At 42.7% G+C, this 12,243-nt stretch overlaps 2 protein-coding genes across 11 annotated transcripts in view; both read right to left on the reverse strand.

The window, feature by feature from the left end:
* Positions 1 to 12,243, reverse strand: part of cadpsa (Ca2+-dependent activator protein for secretion a) — a 214,045-nt gene that overhangs the window by 120,022 nt on the left and 81,780 nt on the right. For all 10 annotated transcript variants that reach the window (XM_022682798.2, XM_049471434.1, XM_022682796.2 and 7 more), the window contains exon 6: positions 10,130 to 10,251. In XM_022682798.2, the coding sequence (XP_022538519.2) occupies positions 10,130 to 10,251 (122 nt within the window). The remainder of the gene's footprint in view (positions 1 to 10,129; positions 10,252 to 12,243) is intronic.
* LOC125787354 (uncharacterized) lies at positions 4 to 3,915 on the reverse strand. Its single transcript, XM_049471445.1, has 2 exons — positions 3,764 to 3,915; positions 4 to 1,349 (listed from the first exon to the last, which is right to left on the reverse strand). The coding sequence occupies exon 2, from the start codon at positions 1,330 to 1,332 to the stop codon at positions 361 to 363; it is 972 nt and encodes a 323-aa protein (XP_049327402.1). The 5' UTR covers positions 1,333 to 1,349; positions 3,764 to 3,915; the 3' UTR covers positions 4 to 360.

A 12,243-nucleotide genomic window follows, 5' to 3' on the forward strand; every position in this document is an offset into this window, starting at 1 on the left:
AAACGCCAGGTAGAGAGGAGTGACGCGAGCCGAGTTAAAAATACAGGCAGGTTTATTATAAGAAAGGTTAACAGGTTCTGCTAACAGAAAACAAACAATAATCTCACCGATGACCAGAGACGTAGTCAAAGATACAGTCCAAGTTCTAAACCGGAAAACAGTCCAACCATATACCAAATCCAACAAGGGCAAAACAAAAGACATAAACCGAAAATCCAAACACAGAGTCGTAACGAGAAGGCAAAAACAGTAATCCAGAAAACGCTTAGTACGCAACATGAGTTGGCAATACCTCGCGGTGTTTCCTTACAAATGGATGCCTTAAATACAGAATCTAGATAAGAATGAACCGGAAGTAATTTAGTAAACAGGTGAATCAGAGCGTCGGAGCGTAACGTGATTGGGTGAATGTGAAGGGTTATTATTGGTGTCATAATCTGGGGAATTCTGGGAAATAGAGTCCGGTAGTGTGGAAGGAGAGCCAGGCTGCGTAACAGTACCCCCCTCCAAAGAGTCCGAAGGTAACAAAGGATGAGGACGACACAAGGAAACAACCCCATCACCCCCAGTGGCAACCTGGACAGGCTGTCCAGAAGCGGGAACGGGATGGACGGAGACCCTGGACCTGGGACGACCCCTTCTGGAGCCGCGGACGGAACTGAGGGAATGGACCGAGTCCGAACCACGACGTCTACCCCTTCGTGGAACCGGAGACCTTCTCCGAGGGCGACCTCTGGGACGTGGTGCAGGACGGGACGGATGAGACCGATGAAAGTCCTCCACCATCAAAGGGTCCAGAACATCATTTGCCGGCACCCAGCTTCTCTCCTCCGGTCCGTAACCCCTCCAGTCCACAAGATACTCCAGGGTCCCCCTTCTCCGCCTGGAGTCCAATAATCGTTCCACTGCATAAACTGGACCACCCTCCATAGCCACTGGAGGAGGAGGAGGTGCCCCAAGCGAAGTCTCATCCAATGGACCAGGGATAACCGGCTTTAGCAGAGAAACATGAAAAGAAGGGCATACACGATAATGAGACGGTAAGTCGAGACGATAAGTGACCTCATTAATTCTTTTGATAATCTTAAAGGGACCAATATACTTAGCTGAGAGCTTCTTATGCATATCTGGCTGCCGGAAATCCCTGGTCGATAACCAAACCCGATCCCCGGGAGAATAGAGGGGGGTCTCGCGGCGCAGGCGATCTGCCTGCTGTTTCTGTCGCTGTAGAACAGTCTCAATGCGCCTATGAGTCTCCTCCCACACCTCCTCGCTCCGACGCATCCAATCGTCAACTGCGGGAATATCAGAGGGTTCGGCTGTCCAGGGCATGATGGGTGGTTGGTAGCCTAAAAAACATTGAAAAGGTGTCATCTTGGTGGTGGAACTAATTAGAGAGTTCTGAGCTAATTCGGCCCAAGGAAGGAATTTAGCCCAGTCATGGGTGTTGTTAGAACAGTAAATTCTTAAAAATTTCCCTAGTTCCTGGTTCATTCTTTCACATTGACCATTGCTCTGTGGGTGATAACCAGAGGATAGACTAACGGATACACCCAATCTGTTCATAAAAGCAGACCAAACCTGGGAAACAAACTGAGGACCTCGGTCAGAGACTATATCTTCTGGGATTCCGAACACACGAAACACTTGGTTAAATAACGCTTCTGCAGTTTCTAAGGCATTAGGCATCTTACAGAAAGGAATGAACCTAACACCGCGAGAGAAACGGTCTATGACTGTCATGATCACTGTCTGCCCCATAGATTCAGGGAGATCCGTAACAAAATCAACAGCTAAGTGAGACCAGGGCCTAGCAGGAACGGGCAGCGGTACTAATTTACCAGCAGGTAGAGTACGGGGAGTCTTACTCTGAGCACACACTGTACAGGAAGATACAAAGCGGTGGATGTCTGACCGCATATTTTCCCACCAGAAACGATTCTCTAGCAATTGGTAAGTGCGGGTCTCCCCTGGGTGCCCCGAAGTGAGTGAGGTGTGGGCCCATGTTATGAGTCTATCTCTACATTGCAATGGTACAAAAGTCCTGTCTGGAGGGCACTGTACAGGAGGAGGTGAAGTGGAATTAATTTGATCAATCTCATCCGAGATCTCCCATCGAATAGGGGCTAAAACAATACCTGGTTTTAATATAGCAGAGGGTTCTGAAGTTTCTGCACTGTCATCCTCATAAATACGTGAAAGTGCATCAGCCTTTGTATTTCTAGAACCAGGTCGATAAGTAATAACAAAATCAAAACGCGCGAAGAAAATTGACCAACGAGCCTGACGTGAGTTCATGCTTTTCATAGACCTTAAGTACTCCAAATTCCTATGATCAGTTATCACTACAAAAGGATGTAATGCTCCTTCTAGCCAGTGTCTCCACTCCTCTAAAGCTAATTTAATCGCCAAAAGTTCACGATCACCTATTCCATAATTTCGTTCAGCAGGAGAGAGTTTGTGGGAAAAATAGGCCACTGGGTGCATCTTGCTGGGAGAGCCAAAGTTCTGGGACAGAACTGCACCCACTCCTACACTGGACGCATCAACCTCAACTATAAAGGGTTCTTTGGGATCCGGATGTTTTAGAAGAGGAGCTGAAGTGAACAACTCCTTGAGAGAGCAGAACGCATCTGATGCTTCACTTGACCATACCAATTTTTTGGCATTGCGTTTCAACAGGTTTGTGAGCGGGGCGGCGACTGAACTGTAATTACGAATAAATCTTCTGTAAAAATTGGCAAAACCAAGAAATCTTTGTAGATCCTTAACAGATTTGGGAAGAGGCCAATTAACTACTGCCAGAACCTTTTTATCATCCATGGTAATACCTTTAGCACTAATTACATAGCCTAAGAAAGAAATGGTGGACAAATGGAATTCACATTTTTCTGCTTTGATGAAAAGTTGATTTTGGAGGAGTCGGTTCAATACTGCACGTACATGGGAGACATGAGTATGCAAATCCGATGAATAGATCAAAATGTCGTCAATATATGCTATTACAAATCTCCCCAACATGTCACGTAGTACATCATTAATGAAAGATTGGAACACGGAAGGGGCATTCTTGAGACCAAACGGCATAACTAAGTATTCATAGTGCCCCCTAGTGGTAGTAAAGGCAGTCTTCCACTCATCCCCCTCTCTGATCCTTACCAAGTTATACGCACTACGCAGGTCTAATTTAGTGAAAATGGAAGCCCCACGTAACTGTTCAAGAGCTACAGGTACTAAAGGAAGTGGGTATGGATACGTCTTCGTAACTGCATTGAGCTGACGATAATCTATACATGGACGAAGACCTCCGTCCTTCTTCTTAACAAAAAAGAAGGATGCAGCCACTGGAGAGGTAGATGGACGAATATACCCCTGAGCTAAGGCCTCTTGCACATACTCCTCCATAGCATTCTCCTCAGTCCGAGTTAACGGGTAGATGCGTGATTTCGGTGGTATCTGATTATCAGTAAGCTCAATAGCACAATCATACGAACGGTGTGGTGGGAGTTGAGACGCACGCGATTTACTAAATACTTCAGCTAGATCTGAATAATTTGGAGGAATATGTGCAAGTGACTCCAAACCAGGACTTTCTACAGTAGTAGATTGGATCAATAATTTAGGGCCAATAATACAGTGATCATGACAGTATGGTGACCATGAGATTATTTCACAATTTGACCAAGAAATCAGAGGATTGTGTCTTTTCAACCATGGAAGTCCCAAAATAATCTGATAAGTTGTGTCCCTCATCACAAAAAACCTGATCTCCTCTGAGTGCAAAGCGCTGACGTTCAGCTTGACTGATGTGGTGGTGTGGGATACGGCTCCTTGTCCAACTGGGGTCCCATCCACCGCTGACAGTCTCATTGGGTTCTCCAGGCATTCTAACGGGATCTGGAGTCTTCTGGCCAGCTGCTCGTTAATGAAGTTCCCCTCGGCTCCGGAATCTATCAGGGCTGGAAAAACAAAGGAAGAGGACTGGCAGAACAGTATAACTGATATAATAAAAGATCTTGAATACATGTCAGAGCTAGGTCGGCTTACCCTTTTAGCGTGTGGAACCCCTTCCACACGCTTTCCCGAGTCAGAAGCAGGTGGCTCATATGGACGGTCCGGGTTGCCATGGTAACCATGGGAGAGCCCACCGTAGGACGAGCCTGAAGTAACTTGACGTTGAACTCGGGAAGGGCAAAGTTGACAATTTCTCAACACATGGCCTGCTCTGCCACAATAGAAACAAAGTCCAGCCTGAATTCTCCGCATTCTTTCCTCCTTTGATAAACGGGTAGCGTCCACTTGCATGGGTTCCTCCTCTCTGAGTGTGTCCCGTGGAGTAAATCCAGAAGCACGTGTTGTAGGAAAACGCAGAGTAGACAAAGCAGCTCTACGACCAGGTACCGCGTTCTGTTTTAGCTGATCAAGTCTGATGGCTAGTGATATAAGTTCGTCCAAGGGAAGTCCATCATCCTTGCATGCTAATTCGGCTAACACTTCACTTCTGAGCCCGTTACGAAACATAACCCGTAAAGCGGGTTCGTTCCAACCACTACCAGCAGCCAAAGTACGAAATTCTAAAGCATAATCTGAAACTGAACGATTTCCCTGGCGTAACTTTACTAATAACTCCCCCTGAGATTGTCCGTGATGAGGATGATCAAAAACCAGTTTAAACTCCTTAAGAAAATGCTCGTATGTGCTACCCTCGATGCTAGGCCAGATAGCAGTAGCCCAATCCAAAGCTTTGCCGGTAAGGCGCGATATAAAAAACGAAATGCGCGCTGCATCGACATTAACCGGCGAGTTAACAAAAAATAATGACATTTGCAAGAGAAAACCTCTGCACAAATCGGGGGAACCGTCATATTTATCGGGTTTGCTTACCGGAAAAGCGGCTGCCGGGGGAGCGCTAGCAGGAGAGCTAACCGGGGCCTGGTTAGCGGAGGCTAGGCTAGCTGGAGCAGCTACCCTTAGCTGGGCTAGCTGAGTAGCGATATCCTGAAGGCTAGTGGTGATTTGAGCTAGCTGAGAGTGCTGCTCTGACTGCTGGGTCGTGAGAGCAGTAACCGTGTTAGCGAGGCTCTCAAACAGCTGGCTATGCTGTTCGAGAACCCTCCCTTGATTACCGACTGCCTGCTGGAGGTTATTAAACTCGGCCATCACGCTAGGCGAGGTATTCTGAAACGCCAGGTAGAGAGGAGTGACGCGAGCCGAGTTAAAAATACAGGCAGGTTTATTATAAGAAAGGTTAACAGGTTCTGCTAACAGAAAACAAACAATAATCTCACCGATGACCAGAGACGTAGTCAAAGATACAGTCCAAGTTCTAAACCGGAAAACAGTCCAACCATATACCAAATCCAACAAGGGCAAAACAAAAGACATAAACCGAAAATCCAAACACAGAGTCGTAACGAGAAGGCAAAAACAGTAATCCAGAAAACGCTTAGTACGCAACATGAGTTGGCAATACCTCGCGGTGTTTCCTTACAAATGGATGCCTTAAATACAGAATCTAGATAAGAATGAACCGGAAGTAATTTAGTAAACAGGTGAATCAGAGCGTCGGAGCGTAACGTGATTGGGTGAATGTGAAGGGTTATTATTGGTGTCATAATCTGGGGAATTCTGGGAAATAGAGTCCGGTAGTGTGGAAGGAGAGCCAGGCTGCGTAACAGTGGCACGCATACAGAACATACTTCATCTGCCTGGCACTGGAGCGTTCTCAACACAGCGCTGACATGCTGCGTATGTGTGTGTGGCGCCAGTCGCAGTGTCACAGTGGTGTTACTTCACACTTATCAGTGTCACTGCCAGGTCGAGAGTGATCCACTACCCAGACTCAGCCAAGCGTGACTCTGTGGTCAGCATCGCGAAAAAAAAAGAAAAAAAATTGGCACCAGTGTGTTTTTACAGTATATTTAAGTGTAGTGTAGTATAGAAGTGTCGTGAAGTACAGAATAGAACAGCGCAGTGTAGTGTAGTATGGAGTAGTGTAGGTTAGAGTATAGTGATATGGCAAATTGTAGCATAGTAGAGTGTAAAGTATAAGGGTATAGTATAGCATAGCATGAAGTTGTATAGTAAAGGTTAGGTTAGAGTTAGGTGTAAAGTATATAGATTAGTATAGTATAATATGGTATAGCATAATATAGTATAACGTAGTGAAATGTATTAGTGTAGTATAGTATAATATCATATTACACTAAACTACTCTTCACTACTTTACCTACTATATATATTTACAACAAAGTATACTATAGATTAGTGGTGAGTATTTCCTTGTAAAGATCAGTGTAGTATAGAGTAGTTTAGAGTATAGTGATATGTAGCAAGTAGGGTGGTATAGTATAGCATGAAGTAGTAAGTATAGTATATAGTATAGTTTAGTATAGTAAAGAGTTAGGGTAAAATTGTAAAATGATGTGAAGTGTAAAATATATAGTTAAGTATAGTATAATATGGTATAGCATGATATAGAATTTTGCATGATATAGAGTATAAGACTGTATAGCACAATATAGATTAGTGTGCCATTTATTTGTACAGTGTAGTGCAGTGTAGTATATTATAAAGTTTGTAGTTGTAATATGGTAAATATATATATATATATATATATATATATATATATATATATATATATATATATATATATATATATATAGTATAGTATGGTATAGTATAGTATGGTACAGTATGAAGTAGTATGATATGAAACAGCTTGGTATATACTACTCTACACTAAGCATAATATAGTATAGTTTAGTATAGCACAGTGTAATATTGTATAGTAAAGTACAGTATGGTGTTGTATAGTATAGTACAGTATAATGTAGTGTAGTATAGTATAGCACAGTGTAATATTGTACAGTAAAGTATGGTTTAGTGTAATATAGTATAGTAAAGTACAGTAGTGTAGTATAGTGTAGTATATTGTATAGTGTGGTATAGTATAATATAGTATAGTATACACTACCGTTCAAAAGTTTGGGGTCACATTGAAACGTCCTTATTTTTGAAGGAAAAGCACTGTACTTTTCAATGAAGATAACTTTAAACTAGTCCTAACTTTAAACAAATACACTCTGAGTATTTAACCAGAGTACTCTGGTTAGGCTCTAACCAGAGTAGAAAAAGAAGTGGGAGGCCGCGTTGCACAACTAAGCAAGAAGATAAGTACATTAGAGTCTCTAGTTTGAGAAACAGACGCCTCACAGGTCCCCAACTTTAATCTTCATTAAATAGTACCCGCAAAACACCAGTGTCAACATCTACAGTGAAGAGGCGGCTGCGGGATTTTGGGCTTCAGGGCAGAGTGGCAAAGAAAAAGCCATATCTGAGACTGGCTAATAAAAGAAAAAGATTAAGATGGGCAAAAGAACACAGACATTGGACAGAGGAAGACTGGAAAAAAGTGTTGTGGAGGGATGAATCCAAGTTTGAGGTGTTTGGATCACAAAGAAGAACGTTTGTGAGACGCAGAACAAATGAATAGATGCTGGAAAAATGCCTGACGCCATCTGTTAAGCATGGTGGAGGTAATGTGATGGTCTGGGGCTGCTTTGGTGCTGGTAAGGTGGGAGATTTGTACAGGGTAAAAGGGATTCTGAATAAGGAAGGCTATCACTCCATTTTGCAACGCCATGCCATACCCAGTGGACAGCGCCTGATTGGAGCCAATTTCGTCCTACAACAGGACAATGACCCTAAACACACCTCCAAATTGTGCAAGAACTATTTACAGCAGAAGCAGGCAGCTGGTATTCTATTGGTAATGGAGTGGCCAGCGCAGTCACCAGATCTGAACCCCATTGAGCTGTTGTGGGAGCAGCTTGACCGTATGGTACGCCAGAAGTGCCCATCCAACCAATCCAACTTGTGGGAGCTGCTTCTAGAAGCGTGGGGTGCAATTTCTCCAGCTTACCTCAACAAATTAACAGCTAGAATGCCAAAGGTGTGCAATGCTGTAATTGCTGCAAATGGAGGATTCTTTGATGAAAGCAAAGTTTGATGTAAAAACAATGTTATTTCAAATACAAATCATTATTTCTAACCTTGTAAATGTCTTGACTCTATTTTCTATTCATTTCACAACGTATGGTGGTGAATAAGTGTGACTTTTCATGGAAAACACAAAATTGTTTGAGTGACCCCAAACTTTTGAACGATAGTATAGTATAGAACTGGGCAATCCCACCGCCCTTCACATGGCAGAATGGGGTTTAATACCCCGCACAGCGATTTTATTTCTTTATTAATATTTTATTAATATAATTCACTTTATACCTTTTGGTAGTCTTCTTGCTAACCTTGTTGCCAAGCTCACACATGCATACAATACACACAAACACACACAAACACACACACACACACACCCACACACAATAATCCACTCTTTGATTAAGTTGATGCCGGGGGATCGATTGAGGTGCTCATCTGGAGTGTGATCAGACAGATCCAGCATGTGTGTCCCAGCAGCAGCACTCTGGTCTCTCGCAGTCTTCACACACTCCCCCTCAGCGACCCATGGGAGTGTGTGATTGTATGATTGTGTATGTGTGTGTGTGTGTGTGTGTGGGACGTGAGGTAAACCTTGTTGAGTAATGAGATCAGAGCTTGTTTTCTATAATGGTCTCCTGACCATGCTTACATGTGCAACCTTATTGCATCATCAACAACAAGAACACACAACACACACACACACACACACTTACAAACACACACACACACACACACACACACACACACGCTTACAGACACACACAGAAATTCCTTTAAGGTCAAGCTGTAGAATGTACTGAAGAAACACATAAATCGTAGATCTTACTGATCATATAATAGGCTTTTCATACACACACACACACACACACACACACTTACCCACACACACATATACACACACAATAGAGCTTGCTGGTCCTACACCAGTAGTAAAAGGTCATGTAACAAAACCGGACAGGACTGAAGATCAGATTGCTACACTGCTATAAGACATGAATGGTGCTCTTGGGGGAACGGGGCTGTACACACAATAACCATCACCTGCAGTCAGAGCTGTGGGAAGCGCTCGCAGGGCGTCTGTGTAACACTGTTACTTTAATCAGTCACACAGTGGAATGAATTATTCAGCGCAAGACTCCATGACATCCAGGGCTAAGGAAAATATTGGGTGAGAAACCAGAAAAAAGCCACACATTCAGGAACGAATCAACAGGAGAGGAGAATTTACTGTAAATCAATTAAAGCTATGGCCATTCATGAAACATTCCTACTGTAATATCTTAATTAAATCAAATGTATTTATACAGAGCTTTTTAAAAGTCTCATTTCATCGTTTTTTTAATTCATTTTAAAATGTCTATTTGTGGAATTCATTGTATGAATGAATGCCACGTGAGCCGCTTTGTGAAAAAAAAAAAAGTGCTCAGGTGTTTCTATTTAGCCCTGCATAGATCACTGAATTAGAGGTCTCTGAAGAAAGACAGGTTTTGGCTCTTGCTTATGAATATTCATACATGCAATTAAATCGCCTCTGATTGGCTAACAGCACTGCAGTAGAGAACATCTACCAGCCTCCCCCACAGTCAATTTCACATAATATAATATTAATATTAGCACCAGTAAAAATGACAGAATAAAAAAAATTCTAGTTAAAAATATATTAATATTTAGTCAATATAGTCGATAGTAGAGGATTTTTCCACCTCTTTAGCTGCTACTCAGCTGTATATTCCCCATCACTAGTGATGACAAGGAGGGTGGAGACTAGCACGTGCCTCCTCCAATACATGTGAAGTCATCTATGCCACCACCACTTTTCAAACTACTGCTGATGCAGCATTGCAGAGTAGCATCACAGTGCACTTGGAGGAAAGCGCAGCGACTCGGTTGCGATAAATCAGCTCACAGACGCCTTTTGCTGATCGACATCACCCTTTAGAGTGATGAGGGGAAAGAGCACCTTCTACCCACCCAGAGAAGACAACAAGGCCAATTGTGCTCTCTCGGGGCTCCGGCAGCTGATGGCAAGAAGCATGACCGGGATTCGAACCAGCGATCTCCCAATTCTATGCATGATTGTCTCTTGTACTGTATCTTCACTTTAGAAAAGCTAGCTGATGTGACTCACGTTGGTTTGGAAGCCTCTGCCTGGTCTGTTTGTAGTTTCTGGCCTCCCTCCACCTCCATGGTGCAGTAGACGATGCGGTTGGGTGCCAGTGACTTCAGACCCTGCACCTCCATGATCACAACCTTGAGAATAGAAAGGTGAAGGAGAAAAGGATGAATAAATAGCTTTGTTACTGTGTGTTAACCATGTTAAAACAACTGCTTTGCCCAAAATCGAACTTATACAAATTTAGAAACCCCCAATTAACCCCAGATATACAGTAGTACATGTTTAGGGTTTAGAGTTTTGTACCAGAGCTACAATGCTAATAGTGCTAGAAAGTAATGGAAAGCTATATCTACCAGGTAAGTACAGTAACAGAAGTAGTAATTGCTTAAAACTGTCAGTTTTAATCATGTAACAGTGTACTTAAACAGTGTTAACTTGTTGGTTGCCATGAGCCTTGTTAGCCATACTTAAGCACAAAACAAGCAGGAAACAAAAGAATGATGTACATTCCCTACATGTTATAAATGATCAACAAGCAGGGCTTAACTTATGGGGGAATTAGGGGGAGGGGGAGGTCTGACAACCCTAATTAAGACTTGAACCCTCCCCAAAAGGGGTAAAAACAATAGTTTGATAGTTTGGAGGAAATGGGCAAACATTTATATATCCTTCTTGCATACAATGAAAAGTAGTATGTGTGCAGCTTATATAACAGTGTACATTTATTCTTCCCCTTAAAGTAACTAAATACACAGCTATTACTGTCTAAACCACCGGCAACAAAAGTGAGTCTACACCCCTAAATGCCCAAATTAGGCACTGCTTCTCATTTTCCCTCCAAAATGTCATGTGACTCGTTAGTGTTACTAGGTCTCAGGTGTGCATTGGGAGCAGGTGTGTTCAATTTTGTAGTAAAGCTCTCACACTCTCACATACTGGTCACTGAAAGTTCCAACATGGCAACTCATGGCAAATAACTCTCTGAGGACCTTAAAAGATTAATTGTTGCACTACATGAAGATGGCCAAGACTACAAGAAGATGTCCAACACCCTTAAACTGAGCTGCAGCACCTAAATTTCCCCCCATGTATAATGTTAAATATTACAATAAATATGCAGTAGCCATGCTTAGAAGAATCTTACAATTTCATTTCAAACCCACTAAAGTGACCCATTCCTTGTTAGCCTTGTTAGTATCCTCTCATCTGCCTACTTTGTTGTTACCTATTACCTATTATTGGTCATATGGCTTGCATCATCATTAAGGTAGCACCTGCACAAGCCAAGGAACTACATGTAAGTAGCTTTTTTTAACTAGCTTTTTCAAATACATAAATTCAATTGTTTTAACCTACTATTCCACCATAAATGTGCCTGGGACGACACACTGGCATCAAGAAAGAAGGTACATTAAAAAAAAAGCATCTACTGTAAGATCACCTATCTTTCTGCGCAGTCGTATTAAAGCAAACCCCTCACAAATCACTGCACCGCTGCAGAAGCACAGGGGATGTAGGGCAATGCACTCCATGATTCTGTCACCACAGAGCTGTTGGGGCAGGAGGAGCTGCCCACATGGGGCATTCATTACACTGCTCTACTGCTGGGAGCGTGTGGGTAGGGCTGTCCCAGTGGCCCCAGTGTCTTAAGGTTGGAGATAAGGAGGAAAATGTAAGGGGTGTTTTACGGCAGGGTGTCTAGGCTCGGCTGAAGCATTGTTTTTTGCTCTAATCCTTATCAGAGTGTGTAGGGTCATACCTAACGTGTGGCTCCTATGTATCAAATACAGTGTACCATATTTTTGCACACTATAAGGAACACCAGATTATAAAGAGCACTATCAATAAAATTCTATTTTCTGGTCTATTTTCATACATAAACTTAGTAAAGCTAAGCTAAGTAAACAAAACTGTATCTTTTTTTCTTTTAAAGTTAAACAAAGGCTGGATGTTAATCTACACATATTTCTCTCCGGAAATTGTTTATTAGGGTGAGCAAAGCACTTCTGTTTATTTACAGGAAGCTTCGATTACCTAAGGCTGGAGCGTTAGCATTAGCATTAGCTGCTAACCTCTAGCGTTAGTATTAATATGTAAAAATGGTGAAAAATGCCCCCACACACACT

This window comes from Astyanax mexicanus, chromosome 24 (genome assembly GCF_023375975.1).
Source record: "Astyanax mexicanus isolate ESR-SI-001 chromosome 24, AstMex3_surface, whole genome shotgun sequence".
Taxonomy (NCBI): domain Eukaryota; kingdom Metazoa; phylum Chordata; class Actinopteri; order Characiformes; family Acestrorhamphidae; genus Astyanax; species Astyanax mexicanus.